The sequence below is a fragment of the Lithobates pipiens genome, unplaced genomic scaffold, assembly GCF_037356315.1.
Source record: "Lithobates pipiens isolate NorthernLeopardFrog02 unplaced genomic scaffold, aLitPip1_a1.2 Scaffold_25, whole genome shotgun sequence".
Taxonomy (NCBI): Eukaryota; Metazoa; Chordata; class Amphibia; order Anura; family Ranidae; genus Lithobates; species Lithobates pipiens.
The window spans coordinates 185,337,057-185,359,147 of record NW_027507787.1 but is presented as its reverse complement, the minus strand read 5'-3'; the positions used below and the strand labels follow the sequence as shown (position 1 = coordinate 185,359,147).

The window sequence follows — 22,091 nt, the reverse complement described above, 5'->3', positions numbered from 1 at the left end:
GTCTGTTGTGCTGGATTGGTAGTGTTGGCAAGGGGGAAAACATAACTAAAAACCAAACATCCAAGTGCTAATGCTATGTAAAGACATCATTCAGTACCGTGGACAGTGTCACTCTTATTCACTGGAACCCATTCGATTAAATAAATAAAATAAAATAATGTACAAGACACATTTGTAGGCACATGTAAAAAAAATGTTTGCCAATGGTGAATGTTGCCAGCAAAATGTGAAGCCAATCTTTATAAATATGCCCCTGAAAGTGTTTAAGAGTGATCTTATTGTTAATTACAATGTACTGTAAAGCCTCGGATTTTCAGACGGGAAATGTGGGATGACAGGCTGTTGATGGAAAATCAGACCGTGTGTATGCTCCATCACACAATTGTTGTCCGATTTTCCACAAAGAGATGTGTGTTGTCAGATTTTCCAAACGTGTGTACACAAGTCTGTCGAACAAAAGTCCAAAGTACAAACACACATGCTCGGAAGCAAGGATGAGCCAGAAGTGATCGTAATGAAGAATTAACATTCATGACGTGGCAAATCATGAAATCTCAAAATGCAGCGCACATTCTCTTCTTCTTTAATGGGATAATAATGAAGCTGCTTTGCTGGTGATACTGTTATGCCACGTACATATGACCGGACTTTCTGACAGACTAGGTCCGAAAGGATTAGTAAGTCAGACAATCCGATCGTGTATGGGCTAGTCGTTTTTCAAAAAAAAAATCCAACGAACCTAGAAATAGAACATGTTTCAAATCTGTCCGACAGACTCAATTCCAATGGACTAAAATCGGGAAAACCGTTCGTCTAGGTGCTAGTCCAACGGACCAAATACAACGCAAGGGAACCTATTGGCTACTGGCTATTGAACTTCCTTGTTTAGTCCCGTTTACGTCATCACATTCAAAATGAATGGACTTTCGAACTTCAGACTTATGCCGCGTACACACGAGCGGACTGTATGGCATACTTAGTTCGTCATACAATCCGACGGACAGTCAGTCGTACTTTCCACTGAACGGACTTGACCACACACGGATGCACAAACAGTCCGTCGAAAGCTTGCGCGATGACGTGTACAGCACGTACGACGGGACTAGAAATAGGAAGTCCAAGACACAGCAAAGCACCCTTCCGCCGTGTAAATCCTTTCTGGGCATGCACCATTCTTAGTCCGTCGAACTAGCCTACTGACGACCGTACTGTCCGCTGAAACCAAAGTACGACGGACAGAATTTCGAAAAAAACGAAAATACTTAGTACGCCAGACTGCACGCTGAAAAAGTCCGCTGAAGCCCACACACGAGCGGATTGTCCGCTGAAATGTGTTTCGACGGACTAAGTACGCCATACAGTCTGCTCGTGTGTACGCGGCATTAGTCCATTCGTGTGTGGCCAAGTCCGTTAGTTCGGAAGGTCCGTTGGACCTCCGCCAAAAGTCAGTCGGGAAGACCGTCGAACCTATTCTGCCAGAAATTCCGGTCGTGTACGAGTATGGAAGAGTTGCATACCAATTTTCAAAGGCTTTTTTTTCTAGTGATATCAAGAATAATATTATTATGCTTTTTTTTTTTTTTTTTTTTGGTGCAAGTTACCACAACACCATTATCCTGTAATTTTTAAGATCAAAGATACAGCTATATTGGTGTCCCTTGTTAATTTTACATTGTATTTTTTTTAAATGTAACTGCCTACCCCCAAACTGTTATTTGAAGTTAAACACATAACCAAGTATTATTCTACACATTTTTTTTTATTGCGCATTAAAAAAAGCAAACAAATACAATTAGACATGCTATCTGTCAATAGAACTTAACCAAAATAGCATTCTATGCATCCAAAAATATACCAAATCAAATCATTATTCAACCAAAAAAATAATGTCAAAGCATTAACTCCAAGGCCAATACAAAACAACATGTTATCTCCTGGGATTCCATCACGTCTGGTTGACGAACGGCCGTTCAGAAACTAACGGAAAAGTGCGAACTGAAAAGTGCAAACTAAAAAGTGCAAACTAAAAAGTGCGAAATGAAAAGTGAGAACTAAAAAGTGCGAATCAACACTCACCAAACTTCTACTAACGCAAAATTAGCAGAAAGAGCCCAAAGGGTGGCCCTAAAGAGCTGAAAAACAATGTAGTATGTCACTACATTCGTTATTGTTGCCCAACAATTGTGTGGCCGTGTGTATGCAAAACAAGTTTGGGATAACACCCTTTGGACAAAAGGTCACGGTTTTGTTGGCCAACAATCTGATCTTGTGTACGAGGCTTTACTTACATTACAATATCAAAGGTCTCATCTTCCAAATTTGCAGCTTTCAGGTTTTCAATGTGTCCTTTGACAAATTCCACATTAGGCTGTTCATATCCAAACTTCTGCATTTGATAATTAATGTACTTCCTTGATAGCTCTAACTGTAGACCAAGAAAAAATATTTAATACACATAACACCACTGCCCCATGGAAACTAGAGCCAATCATTAATCTGCAAACAGGTGTACAGCATAAAACATGTAGGCTGTTGTAGATGTGTACAAGAGTATGTTAAAATACACTTTATGTGCCAATGTACACAACTGTAGAAAGGTTCTGGGCCTCTTTAGACCTAATGGTTACCTCCAGAGTTGTGTGAGCTGACATTCTTCAATGTAGAGTGGGTTAAAGGCATGGTGGGTGTAATGCAAGATAAACAGGTGGGCACCAGACACTTTTTGAATGCAAATAAATGTATTGTCTCTTAAAGAAGAGGTAAACACTGATGGGTTTTACTTCCTCTTTGTTTCCCTGCAAAGGTAAAGCATAATGGGCTACTATGCATCACATAATAGCCCATTATGTGTCACTTACCTGACAAAAGAGCCATCGATGTAACCGCTGTCCCCTCTTCCACGAAGCGTCCATCTTCCTTCCAGGTGTCGTTGCTCCGGCACTGTGATTGGCCAGGGCTGCGATGACGTCACTCCCGCGCATGCGTGCGAGAGTCACCACTAACGGCATGATCGTCGTTAGCAGTGACAGGATCAGTGCGCCTGCGCGCCGCTGTCTACGGCACATGCACCATAGACAGCAGTGCCTGTCTTTTGCAAATCTCTCCTAAACACTGTGTAGGTTTAGTAGATATTTCTTGCACCTACAGGTAAGCCTTATTTTAGGCTTACCTGTAGGTAAAAGTGGTCTGTAAGGGTTTACAACCACTTTAAACAGAACTGTGGGAGAGAGGGTTAGGGCCAGGACACCCTTAAGTAGATGCAAAGATAATTAGCAGACTCCGAGACTTCTATAGGTAGACAGCTATACAGGTGAAGGCCTCCAGTTGGACAGCACTTCTGTATAGGTAGGACACTGTTTCCTATGACAACGATCTTGTAGCTGTTGCTAATGGTAATGATATGCAACTATCTGCAACACAAATAGTTCTCTTTACTCCACACTCACTGACTGTGGGTCTTCGCTCAACAAGCTTCCAATCTCTCTCACTAGGCTTCAGATCCACTAGACACTGGATCCCTTGAGCTCTTTCACTTTAGCACTCAGTAGCTTCCCGAAGCATCACCCCCCATTCCCTGCTGGGTCTCTGGCTTGGCATTTACAAATACTCTTCAAGCTTCACCCCTGCTGACATGTTAAGTCTCTGGCTTTGCACTCGACAATGTCACCTCTGCTGTCCCACTGGATCCCTGACTTGGCACTTGCTGAAGTTTTCCCACTTCTTCACTGTCCTTGGCTGGCCAGGTCTGCTCTGGTACTGGCCTCAGCTCACTCACTCCGATATCAAGGTGTATGGTCCCTTAGTGGCGACAGCTTCCCCTCTACCTTCGACCACAACTGGTTCCCCGGCCGGTGGAACCATTACTTCTGGTTGGAGTACAACCCCGCAGTCCCGACCCTACACTGCTCTCCTGCTTCTGGATAGGCCCCCCAGGATAAGCCTTAGGTTTCTGGCCTAGCAGCCCAGGTTCTGGATAGGCCCTCAGCCAGATGTCCTTGGGATAAGCCTAGGTTTCTGGCCTAGCTGCCCAGGGCAATACAACACACGTCCACCCAGACAGCCGTCCAGGGGGCACAGAACCTCGATCACCCGACTCTGCGTAAATAAATAGGTTCTCCCAGCAGGCCAAGAGACCCAAGAAAATCCCTGCCCATTAGCTGGGACACCCCATTCATTCCTAATCTGTCCTCGCAATGCCCTTGTCATGTCTAATGTCACCAGATACCCGGCCACCCTAGCGACAGAAGAGAGAAGTGCAGCAATTCTAGAACTAGGGCAAAATCAATTGACCTCCTAACAATGTCAAACGTCAAACAATGTCAAAAAATGTCAAAGGTTTCTTTAAAAAGGTAGTGTGCACTTTCAAATGTTTTCATTGTTTTAAATAAATATTATTGTAGTTATATTCTCTGTGCTGTTTATTTGCCTTACTTTTTAATAATGAGGTCATATGTTGTGGCTGCAGTTTGTAGTATCATGGATGATTGATTCCCCTATGTCCATGCATTACCACAGGTAGCCTGTCTCTATTCGCCAAAGGGGCAGGACAACTTCCAGCTCCAGGTCACATAGCATCCAGTACATGTGTTGCCATCTGCTCTGTGTCACATCATGAATGTGGGAGTGCTAATCTAATAAAAACATCTCCTGACTGCATGGTGAGTCCCCTGTGTCTGTATGCTCTGCCTGCTTGTGTCTGATCTAATTACTCTATAGCTTTCACCTGCACCAGCACTTAGCTGAGAGATCCAGGAATTGTGGGATATATTACTTTATATGTAACTTCTTCATAGGAAAAAAAACATTTCTCAGATTATAGATAGAGGTCATACTTTAACATATGCAGTGTTATGCCCGCATGCCTCATGTTTAAACAAAAACAGAAACTTCTGACACCAAAATTAACTCTCCTTACATCAAACTACATGATCAATGCACATGTTACAGAGATGAAAAACAAAAGGTGCATGTAGGAAGATTTATAATGCCTTTAATTATTATTTTCTGCTGCCTGCAAAAGGTACCTGCTCGTCAGTCATGTCCAATCCAGTGACATAACCCTGCTGTCCAACTAGCTTACTCAGCATGAAACAGTCTCTCCCGCTCCCACTGCCCAGATCCAGGATCCTGCAGTTTTCCAGACTCTCTGGAACTGTGAGGCCACATCCATAATACCTGTGCAATGAAAAACAAAATACAAATACAGGTACAAAACTTCTAAGCTAAACATACATTTCCCCCACTCAACCACAGGAAAGTTCAGCAAAGGGCAATTGATAATTTACCATAAAGTGTTCTCACAGTAATACCAACAATAGGGCATCTTCCTATTTTTATTTCATCATACTCCAAGCTCATCATTTCAGTTGTATGTTCCCTCTTGTGAATGCTGTAATAAAACTACTGATTTTAAGTTTTAAAGTCAGCATTCTCCCCCAGAACCATTAGCCCCAAGCTACCATCTAGAAAAAAGGTTTGGCTTGGCATTTCTTATTTGACGTATTCAAAACAAATCTCCCTCAAAGGGGTGCAAAATAATGGACTCAAAAATAGACCAAAACAAATGGATTCAAGACCATAAGGTGAAGGAGATAAAGCAGAACTTTAATATTTCCCAATTCAGCCATTTAAAAATAGTTGACGCATTTTGGAGCCATAATGCTCCCCCTTCATCAGGGTCTAGATGATATAATATACACCTGAATATATCTATAAATGCATGGGTCTATGTTCAATCAGGTGAAAGGTTCCCCTTTTGGGCTGCAAGTAGCACCACGTGGTTAGTGACAGACTGCCACTAATATAATTCACCATTGATCTTTGCTTTGTACAACTATTACATGTTTTACATATTATATATTTTTTTTCTCTGACCTTCGCTTCTCCATTATGCAGCCCTGTTGCCTCCTCTCATCTTCTATAATACAGCCTAACCGCCTCTAATCTCTTCATCCTCTACATGCCAGTCTTGTTGCTTTTTCTCTCTTTCCTAGAACCTGGTCTCACCGCCCCATGATCCTCACTATGTGATCTTGCTGACTCCTTACCAACCTCTTTGCACAATATGACATCACCTTTCACTATGAATAAGTTGCGGAACTTCATACCGTGAAGAAATGTCTGCATGAATCTCAATCAATGCCTTTTTTATATGTTCTGGTAAAGGCTTGGAAGAAGCGTCGCAGGCTGAAGTTTTAAGATCCTTTGTATCAGTCAGTTGCTTCCCATAATAGTCCTGTTATAGAGAAATTCTGTGATCAATAAAAGTTAACCAGTAACCAGGAATGAAGATTATTTTAAAGTGTCACCAAATCCACATTATACAAAACTATCAATAAATGCTTTATTACATTCTGTTCATATTCAGTCACTATGAGATTTGTTTTCTGTATAAAACCTGGTTGATCCTGCTGCTCTTTATCTCCACCTTCTGTTCGTGTCCCCAGTTCAGCTAGGGAATTTGCAGCTGTGGTGGCTATGCTGAGAATTTCCTTCCTATCACATCTGAACAGCCCATGTGACTATAGAGTCACACATGTGGGCCTAAACACAGTGGTAAATGACAGTCCACTCCCTCCCTTGTCCTCCATGCCCACTAACAAGCTAAACACAAAGGGATCAGAATATCACATGTAGATTATTGGGGGCTTCACCTCCCTCTTATTCTAAGACAAAAGCTGGAGGGGCATCATACAGTCTGTGACTGGCAGAAATCCACTCACACCATGTTATTTCCACAAAATAAAGGTTTAATTTCAAATATATGTTTGTATGCCAATTTAAAACAGTTTTTGATATTATTTATTTATACTCTGTATTCCAAAGGCTGTTTTTTGTTTTGTTTTTTTAACATGTGACCAGCAGCAGAGGACTAGAAGCTCCTCCTGCTTATATTTCCCTGCAGGCTAGGAAACATCTGGGTCATGTGACAACTATATATCAATAAGATTTTTTTTTTATTAACATAATTACAGAGCCATTATCCACATACAGAAATAATGACAATGTTAAGTAAACAGTGTGTGTTTAGTATCACTTTAAGACTAATAAGCAACCAATATTGTAAATTACATTATATTTGAGATTTGTGGAAGGCAGCTTTTGCTGATTGATGGTTGGGCACCCAACTGCTTAATTTCTCTTTTTTATTGTCAGACTTACATATGTACTTATTCAACAATAAAACCTGCAGCAGTAAATACACAATAAGCTAATGTATGTTATCTGAAGTATATGGAATGGTATGGCTGTATTAAAGTACATATTTACTGATCATGCTCAGATGCAGGCACAGGCCCCTTTACCTCCTTTTTCCACAACTCCCTGGGTTCCTAGACCTGCTCACAGAGGATAGGCCCCCGGGCAGCAGTACCACAGGGTTCAGTGAATGTTAGTGATGTCATTTGTGTTGGTTTTGGTGCACACTGTCTGTGCCCCTTATCCCCCTTACTTTTTACTCCAGAAATCTCAAGTCTCCTGGAAGGTGCGGGAGACTCCTGCATTTCTGCAGTGACTCCCGCACACCCAAAAGCGCCTCCCGATCTCAGAGAAATTATGGGAGTGGCGGCTGTCCCTCCTGCTGTACACCGATAATCCCAAGCTTCTCTGTGTACTCCTTCACCACCCCCCTCCGTGTCCTTCTCCGCCACCCCTCATCCCCCCACAACTGGCTCCCCTCCTCCCGCCAGCTGGGGGGGAAACTAGTAATAGGACACAGTGAGCAAGATCGCTCCTGTGTCCTGTGATTACTGAGCAGAGTAAACTGTGTTTACTCTGCTCAGTTTATGAATGAACAGGAGCCGCTGTCTACTGACACTGTCCACTGCCACCCACCCCCCACCTTTCCGTCAGAAAAGGTCCGAAGGTCTTCCCGACAGACTTTCGACTGAGTTACGACAGACTTCCGAACGAATGGACTTGCCCACACACGAACAGACTAAAGTCTGTTTGAAAGTCCGTTCGTTTTGAACGTGATGACGTACAACGGAACTAGAGAAGGAAGTTCAATATCCAGTAGCCAATAGCTGCCCCTGCGTCATACTTGGTACGTCAGACTAGCATACAGACTTGAAACATGTTCTATTTCTATGTCCATCGGAATTTTTAAAAGAAAAACGATTGGACTATCCCACACATCATCGGACTATCTGATGGAATGATTCCGTCTAACCTATTCTGCCGGAAAGTCTGGTCGTGTGTACGGGGCATTACTATGACCGTCCTGGCCCCTATTATAGGTTTTCGCAGAGGTTCACTGGAAGAGAAAAATATCCCTAAATGCGAATGATGCATTATTATACTTGGGTGATACTGGCTCCCTGCAGACTTTGATGGAGACTATCAATGGGTTTGGTGACTTCTCAGGTTTCACCATAAATTGGATTAAATCTATTTTTATGCCCCTTGATCCATTAGCCACACCTCTCTTTATGTGCGCAAGGCAGATCCCTATAGCTACTTCCTTTAAATACCTTGGAGTGGTGGTGTGTCCAGAACCCTGCAGATATCTCCAGCTGACCCCCTGTTAGCCCTTGTACACACGGTCAGAGATTCCAACAACCAACTGAGTAATTCCGACGGATTAATTCCGGAAGAGGTCCGGAAGTGATGTTGCATACACACGGTCGGACAAAGTTGTCGGAAAATCCGATTGTAGATAACGTGATGACGTTATTTCGTTACGATGGGACTACGTTCAGGCTAGTAGCCAGTAACTTTGGTCTAGAAATTTGATCTGAGCATGTGTGGCACTTTGTCTGTCGGAGTAGGCTACACATGATAGGAGTATGTCCGATCGGAGCATTTTGTCGGAAAATTCCAAGTTGGAAAAGTTGGTCCGTCGGATATTCCAACGGAAACAGTCCGATGGAGACCACACACAGTCGGAATATCTGACAAAATGGTCCGATAGGACACATTCCGTCGGAATCTCCGACCGTGTGTACAAGGGCTAAGAGAGACAAAAATTAAAAAGTCATAGCTGGTGTAATGTTCCTCTCTCTGTAGTGGGGAGAATTAATCTAATAAAAAAATGGTTTGGGCCCAAAAGGTCTTATATAATTTCCATAACTCTCCTTTATTGATTTCCAAAAAAGTGCTTTAAATGTATTGATTCCCAGTTCAGGAATCTTATCTGGAAGAGACAAAAAGCTGGCATAAGTCTGACCACTCTGCAGTATGGTAAAGATAGGGGAGGACTGGCGATCCTACAACCTAAAATGTATTTTCTGAACCCTTTACTTGCTGAACACTGCAACAGTATCTCACAAAAGTGAGTACACCCCTAAAAAATTTAAATATTTTATTCTATCTTTTCATGTGACAACACTGAACAAATTACACTTTGCTACAATGTAAAGTAGTGTACAGATTGTGTGTGCTAGTCCGCCGTACTTTTGAAATTAACTGATTTTTCCCGCAAGAGTCGCTGGCCCCGTCACCTGGTATGGAGTTAAAGGTGAAGCCCTACGCTGAAAAAACATGTGGGGGTCCATATCAGACCCTTATCCGAGCATGCAACCCAGCCGGTCAGGAAAGGGGGTGGGGACGAGCGAACGCCCCCCCCTCCTGAGCCGTACCAGGCTGCGTGCCCTCAACATGGGAGGTGCTTTGGGGAAGGGGGGCCTCTTCACAGAGAAGAAGAGAAGAACCAGAGAACAGAAGGCGGCGACAGCGGTGATAGAAGACTGGGCCACCGCTTGTAAAAGAGCTAGAAGAAGGCACGGGGGTCTGGCAAGAAGAACCGAAGAGGGGAACAAGACCCCCGAAGAGGGGGACAAGACCTCCGAAGTCGGAAGAAGAGGGCTGTGGCGACAAAGAAGAAAGCCAGGCTCCTCCGCTAGTAAAAGAGCTAGCAAAAGAGCAGAAGATAGCGGAGGAGTCCGGCGATAAGACCCCCGGAGCTGTGCAATAAACTATTTTAACCCTTATGTGTTGTGTTTTTTTTTACATTTTTTTCACAGGTGAATGGGTAGGGGTACATTGTACTCATACTCATCAACATGGGGACAAGGTGCTTTGGGGTGGAGGGCCGTATGGCCCCCCTTCCCCAAAGCACCCCCCCATGTTGAGGGTACGCCACCTAGTAAGGCTCAGGATGGGGGGCGCTCGCTTGTCCCCACCCCCTTTCCTGACCGGCCGGGTAGCGTGCTCGGATAAGGGTCTGATATGGACCTAGGGGGGGACCCCCATGCCGTTTTTTCAGCATAGGGCTTCCCCTTTAACTCCATACCAAGTGACGGGGCCAGCGACTCCTCCTTCGCTGGTCCCGGCTACCTGGAGCCGCGCTCAAAATGAGCAGACTTTTCTCCATGCGGGAAAAGTCAGTTCATTTCAAAAGTACGGCGGACTAGCACACACACGGCCGTATTGTCCACCGGACTGCGAGTCCGGCGGACATATTTTGGTGCAAAACTACTTTCTCAATCCGCTGGACTTTTGGATAAAAAAAGTCCGCCGGAGCCCACACATGAGGTGATTGTCTGGCGGACTTTTTCAGACTTTTCCACCGGATTGTTTGATCGTGTGTACGCGGCATGAGTCACACTCAGTCCTTATTAGAGTATTGAATTATTCAGCAAAAGTCCAAATAACATTTGACATGTGATAATGTCTTCATGCGGTGTGCACACGACCCCCACCAGGTGTACCTTCACCTTAAGGGCTTAAAAAATAAGCCTGTCATTTGATAACAATAGCCTGCAGAAGAAGAAGAAGAAGAACGGAAGGCGGCGGCGACGGCGGCGACAGAAGACCGGGCCACCGCCTGTAAAAGAGCTATAAGAAGGCGCGGTGGCCCGGCAGAAGAACCGAAGAGGGGGACAAGACCCCCGAAGTCAGGAGAAGAGGCCGGCGGCGAGGAAGAAAGCCGGACTCCTCCGCTAGCAAAAGAGCTACAAGAAGATAGCGGAGGAGTCCGGCGAGAAGACCCCCGAAGACGGAAGTGTCAGGTCACCTTGAGGCGAGGTGACAGGTGCACACCGTAGGGATGCGGAGTGCACCGCGAGGTTGTGGACCCTACGGCTGACTGCTGCAGACGGGGACAGATCCCACTGGGGATAGAGCGTGAGATTCCCTGGGGCGCGGAGTCTAAGAGCCAGCTGGTGTTCACCAGAGCTTCGAGTGGTGAAGATGGTCTTGGCTGCAACTGGCTCCAGGTCGCGACCCCCAGGGTCCCCCAGCTCACACCCACAGTAGGCAACCGGAGGATAGGGATGGTGAGGGACAAAGCCAAGGTCGGGGCCACAAGCAGAACAGAATAGTCGGGTACACGCCAATAGGTCAGGGTCACAGGCAAGCAGGGATGGTCAGAACACGCCAAGGTCGGTAACGGAAATCAGTAGCAGAGCACACGACAGGAAACAGGAAGCTAATACACAAAGGAATACACAATGGTTGATCAGCACTGAGCCCTGCAGTGCACAGGTTTATATAGGCTCCCTGATAGGGCCTGGGGTGGAGCCATGCTTAGAGGAGAGGTTATAAAAACCACCAGGTGGAAGTAGCTGGCTTCTTAGTCTGAAGACATGAGGGAAGGTAAGCAAACACAGGAAGATCACTGCATAACCATGACAGTACCCTCCCTCTTACGAGGCCTCCCCCTTCCCTGCCTGGGTCCAGGCTTAAAGGGAAACTCCAGATGGAACCTCCTTAACAGACAGGGAGCAAAGACCTCAGATGCAGTGATCCAAGACCTCTCCTCAGGACCCAACCCTTTCCAAAGTACGAGGTATTGAAGAATGCCTTTACGGAGCCGGGAATCCAAAACTTGACTAACCTGGTATTTTAGATTATCCTCAGAAACCAAAGCAGAGGTAGGGAGAGGACGAGAGGACTTGAGGACTAAAGGCTTTTTAGGAATGGGTAAGGGCATGAGAAGATCAGGAGTCTGAGCAGGGACCCCCTCACCCTTAAAGTTGAGTTGGGCATCCATCACAGGACCACCAAACTGGGCAGAGGTCAGTGGATCCCTGAGGTCAGGTTGGTTAGAGGGTGACATGTCGCAAGATTTAAGCTGGATAGCAGAAACACAAACAGAACCCTGAGAAAAAGATTGAAAACCCCTCTTGGCCGAATGAGGTATTCTATCCAAAGGATGGATTGAGCCTCTTAAATGGGTTTGAACGGACATAGTAGTAGTAGGGTGAGACTGGGTCACAGAAGGTCCTGAACAAGAAGCAGGAAGCTCATAGGGCATGGGCTGGACTGGCATAAGTGGTGTGGAGGCCGACTGATTAGTATTGTCAGATGTAGCGACCATCTCAATCGCATCACAAGGCATAGCGACTCTGGAACTTGCAGACAAGTTAGCCTGGCTGTGCGTCCAAGGGAGATTAGGGACAGGCAGAGGTAAATGGTTATGCGAACTGGAGCGAATGATCGACTCAGGTTCATAGGTGGGCTCCTCATCCAGAGTATCACATGACCCAGAGAGTGCACCAGTCCGACTATTGCAGGACGCGTCCCAGAGATCGCCATATACAGCAGGAAAAGCAGAAGATACTGGGGTGGTGGTAACGGGAAGTCTCTCCTTTGGGGTACCCTTGAGTAGACAGGAAGAGGAACAGGAGGAACCCCAAGCCAGGATCCGTCCAGCAGACCAGTCAACGTGTGGAGAATGGAGCCGAAACCAAGGAAGACCTAATATGATAGGAGATGAAGCCTTAGGTAAGACAAGGAAGGATATCCACTCCTGGTGGAGTGTCCCTACTGACATCTTAACAGGAATAGTCTGGAAGCGGATAGGACCCCCTGGGAGAACCGTGCCATCAATCGCCAAGACCACCAATGGTGTTGTAAGGGGCAAAAGGGTAAGTCTCATGGAGGATGCAGTTTCCCAATCCATGAAATTGGCAGCGGCTCCGGAATCAAGATGTGCTGAGACCGAACGAGAGGAAGCACCGACATGAAGCAACACAGAAAGGAGAAGACGAGACGGTGAAGGTGATATTTCAGGGTCTAATACTCCACCTTCCAGATGTATTAGCCCTGAGCGTTTTTCCGGACGAAGAGAACAAGTGTCACGGAAATGACCTTTAGCCCCACAATAGAGGCATAGGCCCAGAGTTCTGCGCCTAGCGCGTTCTTCGGGAGATAACTTAGTCCAGCCCAACTGCATAGGTTCCTCGGTAGGCAGGGGGTGCTCCTCGAATCGAGGAGAAGGGACTGGGGACTCAGGATGCCTAAAGAACGGGGAGTGCTGGCGTCTTTTTTCCAGGGCCCTCTCCTGAAAGCGAATATCGATCTGGTTACACAAGGTGATGACACTGTCCAGATCAGCAGGAAGGGATCTTCCTGCTAATTCATCCTTCACTCTATCAGAGAGGCCATGTAAAAAGGTTGCAACTAGGGCCTCATTATTCCAGCTCAATTCAGCTGAGAGGATACGGAACTGAAGAGCATACTGTCCCACAGAAGCGGCCTCTTGACGGAGACTTAAAAGAGCGCTAGCCGCTGAGGAGACACGACCTGGTTCCTCGAAGATATTCCGAAAAAGTTTCAAGAAATCAGACAGGCTAGAAACCACTGGATCATTCAGTTCCCACAGAGGGGCGGCCCAAGCCAACGCCTCGCCGGACAGGAGGGATATGATATATGCGACTTTTGCCCGATCGGACAGGAAGTTTTGGGGCTGAAGTTCAAAATGAATTGTGCATTGGCTGAGGAAGCCCCTGCAGGCCTTGGAGTCTCCAGAGAAATGGGACGGAGCTGGCAGTACTAATGAATGCGTGGATGCGACTGGTGCGATAGGTGCAGTCGCAGATAGTGGTTGAGGTTGTTGAACTGGGGGTCCTAATGAGGCCTGAACCTGTTCAAAACGGGATGCCAAATCCTGAAGGAATTGCATCACCTGCGTCTGATGCGATTCTTGGGTCTCAAGTCGCCGAACTAAGCACTGCAATAAATCATCTGCAGGAAGCGGCACGTCAGCTGGGTCCATGGCTGATCAAACTGTCAGGTCACCTTGAGGCGAGGTGACAGGTGCACACCGTAGGGATGCGGAGTGCACCGCGAGGTTGTGGACCCTACGGCTGACTGCTGCAGAGGGGGACAGATCCCACTGGGGATAGAGCGTGAGATTCCCTGGGGAGCGGAGTCTAAGAGCCAGCTGGTGTTCACCAGAGCTTCGAGTGGTGAAGATGGTCTTGGCTGCAACTGGCTCCAGGTCGCGACCCCCAGGGTCCCCCAGCTCACACCCACAGTAGGCAACAGGAGGATAGGGATGGTGAGGGACAAAGCCAAGGTCGGGGCCACAAGCAGAACAGAATAGTCGGGTACACGCCAATAGGTCAGGGTCACAGGCAAGCAGGGATGGTCAGAACACGCCAAGGTCGGTAACGGAAATCAGTAGCAGAGCACACGACAGGAAACAGGAAGCTAATACACAAAGGAATACACAATTGGTTGATCAGCACTGAGCCCTGCAGTGCACAGGTTTATATAGGCTCCCTGATAGGGCCTGGGGTGGAGCCATGCTTAGAGGAGAGGTTATAAAAACCACCAGGTGGAAGTAGCTGGCTTCTTAGTCTGAAGACATGAGGGAAGGTAAGCAAACACAGGAAGATCACTGCATAACCATGACAGGAAGACCCCCGGAGCTGTGCAATAAAATATTTTAACCCTGTGTTGTGTTTTTTTTGTACTTTTTTCACAGGTGAATGGGTAGGGGACCCCGACAACCAACGGCCAGGGTTGTCGGGAAGAGGCCCTTGTCCTCATCAACATGGGGACAAGGTGCTTTGGGGTGTTGAGGGCACGCGGCCTGGTACGGCTCAGGAGGGGGGGCGCTCGCTCACCCCCCTTTCCTGGCCGGCCAGGTAGCGTGCTCGGACAAGGGTCTGTTGTGGACTTGGGGGGTTCCCCTTTAAGTCCATACCAGGCGGCGGGGTCAGCGACGTCTCCTTCGCGGACCCCGCCTACCTGGAGACGTGCTCGAAATGAGCGGACTTTTCTCCGCGTGTGTGGGCGAGTCCGTTCATTTCAAAAGTAGGGCGGATAGTATGGCGGACTTAGTCCGCCGTATTAGTTCGCTCAAAAAGTGCCGTGTGTGGGCAAGTCCGTTCATTCGAAAGTATGACGGACTGTCCGTCGGATTGTCTGACGGACTAAGTTGGCCAGACAGTCCGCCACGTGTGTACGCGGCTTTAGTTTATCGGCAGCTCAACATGAATTTTTGTCTGTTTTGCATTTCTGAGAGCAACCGGGTACTCTGGTTTCTTCCCACACTCCAAGGATTTGCTGGTAGGTTTATTGGCTTTTGTCCAAATTGGCCCTAATATGTCTATGCATGTTATGTGAGATAGGAACATTAAATTGTATGCTCTTTGAGGGCAAGGAATGATGTGAATATACAATATGTAAAGAGCTGCATATATATAATAGTTTAAATAGTAAAATTATATGTCTACTTGTTATAGTTTGTTTATTAACCACTTCCCGACCAGCGCACGCCGATGTGCGTCGGCAGAATGGCACGAGCAGGCATATTGGTGTATAGGTACATCCAATCTTAAATGCTGCCCTGCTATCGCGAGCGCAAGCGCGCCGGTGCTGGTCGGGACCCCTGTGAGTGCAGTCGCGGGTCCCACTGACTTGATCGCCGCGGGCATACCCGCGACCCGTCTCACGGGGCGGCTGAACTGGGAGATGCCGTTGTAAACAGCATCTCCCTGTTCTGCCTAGCAACAAGTGACGCTGATCTCTGCTCCATGTGATTGGAGCAGAGATCAGTGTTCACTAAAAGAAAGCCCAGCCCCCAACAGTTAGTAACACACCCCTAGGAACACTTAACCCATACACTGCCACCCACTGGTTAACCCCTTCACTGCCAGTGTCATTTACACAGGAATCACTGCATTTGTATAGCAGTGATTGCTGTATAAATGACAAAGGTCCCAAAAATGTGTCAAAAATGTCCGATGGGTCCACCATAATGTCGCAGTCACAATAAAAATCGCTGATCGCAGCCATTACTAGTAAAAAAAAATTATTAATAAAAATGCCATAAAACTATCCCCTATTTTGTAAACGCTATAACTTTTGCGCAAACCAATCAATAATCGCTTATTGTGATTTTTTTACCAAAAATATGTAGAAGAATAAGTTTCGGCCTAAACTGAGGGAAAAAAATGTTTTTTTATATATTTTGGGGGGATATTTATTATAACAAAAAGTAAAAAATAATGCATTTTTTTTTCAAAAATTTACGCTTTATTTTTGTTTATAGCTCAAAAAATAAAAACCGCAGGGGTGATCAAATACCACCAAAAGAAAGCTCTATTTGTGGGAAAAAAAGGACTTCAATTTTGTTTGGGAGCCATGTTGCATGACCGCGCAATTGTCAGTTAAAGCGACGCAGTGCCGAATCGCAAAAAGTGGTTTGGTCTTTGGCCAGCAAAATGGTCCGGGGCTGAAGTGGTTAAAATGTGTGCACTCTGTAGTAAGTTGCACATACATATGTTTTCCATTAAAAATGCCTGTCTGCTGTAAATTAAAATATTAATGTAAAACAGGAAAGCATTACTTTTGGACCTTTACTCTGTGGCATCTGAATGTGAACAGGTTATTGTTCAAAATAATTGTACGTCAATGAATTCATCCACATCCCCTCATATGTAGTGTTGCACCTGTATCCTTCTTTAGGAATCTGTTAAATACTGTACCTTGACATCATCATATGTCTGTAGGTAGCTGGCATCAGATTCTGATGTACTATACACCGTAAACAAAAAAAACAAACAAAAAAAAAAAACACATTAATTTTCAATAATAATTTAAATAGGTAAATATATATATTGTAATATAGAATTCGGGATTCCAGAACCCATTCCCAAAGGGAATCTGTTTCAGTAGAATATGTGAACTGCTTTCTGAAGGTGCATGCATCAGGGCTATCATCCTTATCTTTGCTTCAATACTTTGTGAGTCAATGACTCAAAACAAGTTTCAGGGCAGCTCCTATACGAAAGATTATTCTGGGCAAGTTACTAAATAGTAAAAAAGAATATACCAGAGTATGGTTTTAGGTTTGATTTTTAAAAGTGTTTTTAAATAATTAACATGATGTTTAATATTTGTTGTTATACTACATGTGTACAATCTTTATTTTACAAACAATTACTACATGACAAAGGATTTCCAGAACACTATTGGTTAGCTAAAAAGGCACACATATTAGCCTGCCTCTAAGCATGCTTTGTCTGACAAGATTGTAAGGTATGAGTTACTGCAATGAATCATCCTTTTGTGTGTGCATATTTTAGCTTTACTTATTGCATTCTGTAAACAACAAGCATTTTTTAGGACAGCGGGGCTAATGAGTCTCTGGGAAACGTAGAAAAAGACTAAACTCCCAACTTACATGGCTTAATAAAACAAATATTTTTTTTTAAATTACATTTTTAGTCCTGACTAATACATAAAAAAAACATAAAAACATTATACTGGATTGTGCCTAGCAGGTTTCACACTCCCTAGTATCTGCCAGTTTTTGTTCCACTGTCCATTTGGTATATAGACTAAACAGTTTAAATTGTATCAATATTTGATGAACCATTTCACCTCTATATCTCCCGAAATTGCCACCTAAAAGCATTACTCATAATTTGGACAGGAATTGCCCCTGAGGACCGGTACACACATTGAGATTATCGGATGAATGATCGTCCGTTTTTTTTTTTTTTGCATGCTAATCTCAGATAGAATCTGAAGAGTTTACTAAAGTCATGAAAATTCTCGTATGACAGAATAAAAATTTGGAAGTGATGTCATGTGTTGTAATGCATTTGTATTGCATTTTCGAACAACAGCTGTACTGATTAAATGAAAAGTGTACGATCTGGCATCGTACGAATAAATTATTTGTGCATATCCAATCAGATAATATCGGGTGAACTGTCATGATCGGCTCTCGAAAGCTGTACACTAACGATCCGATTATCGTACCATTGCTCAAAAGCGGTATTTTTTGTACGATTTTCTGATCGTGTGTACGGGGCTTAACACTTCCCAATAACATTGGTTCTGTCAGTGGAAGATATTTTCGTTTGATTGCTATGGATTAATTTGCTGATTGTTTTTTTGTCTTACTAAGCACAGCAGTGTTGCCGTTTTTCAGCCTGATATGATTCACAACCTTTTAATTTCAAATTTCAAATTTCATCTATTCATTGATAAAGCTCTCTCTCCCAGCACTGGTCATTACTGCAATCTCTGCATGGCTGATAGCTGTACCACAGCATGTACTTGTATGCATGTAAGCAGTGGCGGAAACTACCGTGCGGTCGCTATGGGGCCCGCAGCGGAGGAGGGCCCGTGAGCGGGCGACGGGTGAGCCATACACTGACTGTATGAGTGAACGCAGCTGTGTGACTCGGCGGTGGCGGGGGGGGGAGGGGGGAAACTGCCAGCTGGGAGGCTCGGTGGGTGGGTGGCCAGTCAGTGGGTGTCGGAGCAGAGAGATGACATAATCTCTCACTGCCTGGCTCCCGCCCTGCAAACTGGCAGTTCCGCCCTCACTCACTGTGCAGGCAGCAGAGAGATGACATCATCTCTCTGCTGCCTGACTTAGACTGGGAAACAGACGTGACAATCCCCGTTTCCCACCTTAGCAGGAAAGTGACAATCCGCAACTTGTGGCAGGTGACATGGCAAATGGACAATCCGCAACGGGTGGCAGGTGACGTGGAAAGTGGACAATCCGCAACAGGTGACGTGGCAAGTGGACAATCCATAATGGGTGGCAGGTGACGTGGCAAGTGGACAATCCGCAATGGGTGGCAGGTGACATGGCAAGTGGGCAATCCGCAACGGGTGACAGGTGATGTGGCAAGTGGACAATCCGCAACTTGTGGCAGGTGATGTGGCAAATGGACAATCCGCAATGGGTGGCAGGTGACGTGGCAAGTGGGCAATCTGCAATGGGTGGCAGGTGATGTGGCAAGTGGACACAGTATATAAAATTTACGAGGTGCATTTCTGTGCTGATGTCATTTTTTCTCTTATTAACATTCGATTGACCTGTTCCACCCATTGATGTCGAGTAGGAACCCTGGAAGTTATCCAAAGTTGTGCAATTAGTATACGGGCTACATATAGCAGGCAAAGAATCGCCATGTGTGCTGAAGGGGATAACATCTCTTTATCCAGGGTGCCTAGTACTCATATCTTAGGGTCTCACTGAATAGTGAAATCATATACCTGAGAAATTGTGTCAAGGACTGCTTTCCAATACCAAAAAAGTTTGGAGCATTTCCAGAGCATGTCCAGCAGGTCACCATTGTCCCTCTGGCATTTTGGGCATAGGGGTGTATCCCGTATGCCCCATTTATGAAGCCGCGCAGGTGTTCTGACATATGGAGTCCGGGCATCTAAAAGTGCCGCCCCATACTGCGCAGGCGCAGCAGACGTTATCCGACGGGGGACACTATCCGACAGGACACCGGCGTTCTATATGCCTGGTGCAGCAAGTAAAGATGGTACAGTTTCTGGGAGGCAGACATTGAGACCAGGGGGGGTGGAGGCAAGGCAAAGGTTCCACGTCTCCCCAGCCATGGCTCCCACATCCTCCCCCCCATTTGTGTTTGCAGGGCAAACTAGTTGGGTCTTGAATTTTGTTGAGAAGCATATTATAACACCTGGAGATCATACCTCAGCTGTCAAAAAAAAAAAAATGGGCAGCCTGTCAATTTTTTTACAACATTGTCTGTGCTGGCTAACTATAAACATTGTAACTTTTCGTTCTTAGATCAAAGGGTTGGTCTGTAAAATGTGGGGAAGTCTTATCCCTCTCCATCATCCTCATCTCGAATCATCCATCCCTCTCCATCATCCTCATCCTCACCCCGGATCATCCATCCCTCTCCATCATCCTCATCCCCACCCCGGATCATCCATCCATCTCCATCATCCTCATGCCCACCCAGAATCATCCATCCCTCTCCATCATCCTCATTCCCACACAGAATCACCCATCCCTCTCCATAATCCTCATCCCCACACAGAATCACCCATCCCTCTCTGGGAGAGGGAGACAAATGATTCCAGGTGGGGATGAGGATGAAAGTTACATTGTGAAGAAGGATGCGGATGATGACTCAGTGGGATGGTCAGTGGGTGGATTCAGTAGGACAGCCAGTGCGCGGGCCCTGGGGAATGTTGGTGGTCAGGCCCCGGGGGGCCAGGCCTAAAGTTGTGTAAGAGGCCCCAAAATTTCTGATGGTTGCCCTGGTGGAGAGTAAAACGTGAATTGTTTAACAGTTGGATGTGTCACCCTGCACGTGTCAAACAAATTGCAGACTCAGACTAGCTTTCGGAATGAGGAGGAGAGTCTTTGCACTTGAAGAGATAGGGTACTTTGAAATAAGGCAAATCTATCCTTAGTCTGAGACATGCATATATTAAAATCACCACCTATGATCATGAAGGGTTGAGAGAAAGATTGGATTTTCTTAAAAACCTCCTCAAGGTACCCAATTTGTCCATGAACGTTTTGCTACTCCAGCTTTACCGGAAGGATCAGAGACTACATAGGCAGTGGGAAAATATTTAGATGCAAATTTGAATGATCCCTCTGCTCTGAAATGTGTCTGCTGAACCATGACCGCATCTGCGTTTGAGGATCTGAACTCCTTCAGTGCCATCCAGCATTTACGAATGGAGTTTAGGCCCTTAACATTACAAGAGATAATACTGACAGCCATATTTGGATTATGTAGACAATTCAACCATTGCATAGATAAAGCAAAGAGTATGTATAGACCATGATGTATGTAACATATAAACCATTGTAGAACTGACAACTAAAAAAATTGAGATGTTGTAGTTGTAACACAATGGTGATTCCAGAGTAGATCAAAAAAGAATCTAATAAAAAAAAAAGAAAGATCAAAATAAAAAGTTCAAAATGGAAATAGAAATGTATCCAGGATCAAAAATGATCCATAGTAGAAGAACAAAAAACATAGACCAGTTAGACGTAAGGTCTGAGAAGGGTGAACCCCTCAGGGGAGCATGGTCAGATTTTAAGACCATGTAGAGGGGACATGACAGCCCACAAGATCCAACTCACTGGCCCCATTCCCATCCGAGTATCTTATGTAAAAGGTAGGTAGGAAACATCCAAACTGGAAACTGACTTATAGGCATCAACAAGGGTAGTGTTCTCAAAACAGGGTAGAGATGAGGATTAGACTTTGAGCCCTGACTCCTGTAACACAGAGGCAGAAATTAAGACCTCTATGTAGGAGGTAAGGTGGTGAAGCAGTCCGATAATGATCCTCAGGTGGGGTCTCTGTGTGATGTAGTTCTTTGGAGAGTGAGCAAAGCTTTCCGTGATGTCTGGCGAGCTGGGGTCTTCCCAGGGGTAGAGAGCTGTTTGGAAGCTGGGGCATGTACCTTCAGTTCCTCCTCAGGCACAGGTGGAAGGCCCAGGTTACAAATGAATGTCTCACTTTCCTGGAGGTCTCCCATGGAGAATTGTGTCCCATCTTTGGATACCGTGAGATGGAATGGAAAGCCCCAGCGGTATGGAACCTGGTGATTTTGTAGGGCGCAGGTTGCATCATTTAGCCAGGGTGATGAGTGATAAGTCGCTAAAGATTTGTATTTAAGCACCTTTAAAATCAACCCTCATTCTGTTGCGGGTGGCTATGGTAAGAGCTTCTTTGCTTTATTAAAAGTGGAAGCGTACAATGATGCCCCTGGGGTTAGCACCCTGAGGAGTTTTAGGGGCCAGAGATCTATGGGCTCCATCAATGTCAGAAATGTGGGGTGCCAAAGTAACAAATAATGCAACAGAAGGCCCAATTTCCCTTGTCTGTAATGGATTCGGGGAGCCCATGGATCCGCAGATTCTGGCGGCATTCCTTACTCTCCAAATCTTCTTGTTGCATTTATAGTTGAGATGCTTCATTTTTTAGGTTAGCATTTTCGTCCTCTAAAACATGGACATACTGGGGGTTATTTACAAAAGGCAAATCCACTTTGCACTGAGAGTGCACTTGAATGTGCGCTGAAAGTGCACTTTCAAATGCAGTTGCTCTAAATCGAAGGGGTAGATCTGAAATGAGTGAAAGCTCTGCTGATTTTATCAT

General features: G+C 45.5%; 1 protein-coding gene across 3 annotated transcripts in view; it reads right to left on the bottom strand.

Annotated features, from left to right (window-relative positions):
• The window catches only part of LOC143930729 (arsenite methyltransferase-like), a 96,220-nt gene that overhangs the window by 69,370 nt on the left and 4,759 nt on the right, over positions 1 to 22,091 (bottom strand). For all 3 annotated transcript variants that reach the window (XM_077455283.1, XM_077455282.1, XM_077455281.1), the window contains exons 2-5: positions 16,662 to 16,710; positions 6,108 to 6,235; positions 5,025 to 5,175; positions 2,289 to 2,425 (exon numbers count right to left, since the gene is read on the bottom strand). In XM_077455283.1, the coding sequence (XP_077311409.1) occupies positions 2,289 to 2,425; positions 5,025 to 5,175; positions 6,108 to 6,235; positions 16,662 to 16,710 (465 nt within the window). The remainder of the gene's footprint in view (positions 1 to 2,288; positions 2,426 to 5,024; positions 5,176 to 6,107; positions 6,236 to 16,661; positions 16,711 to 22,091) is intronic.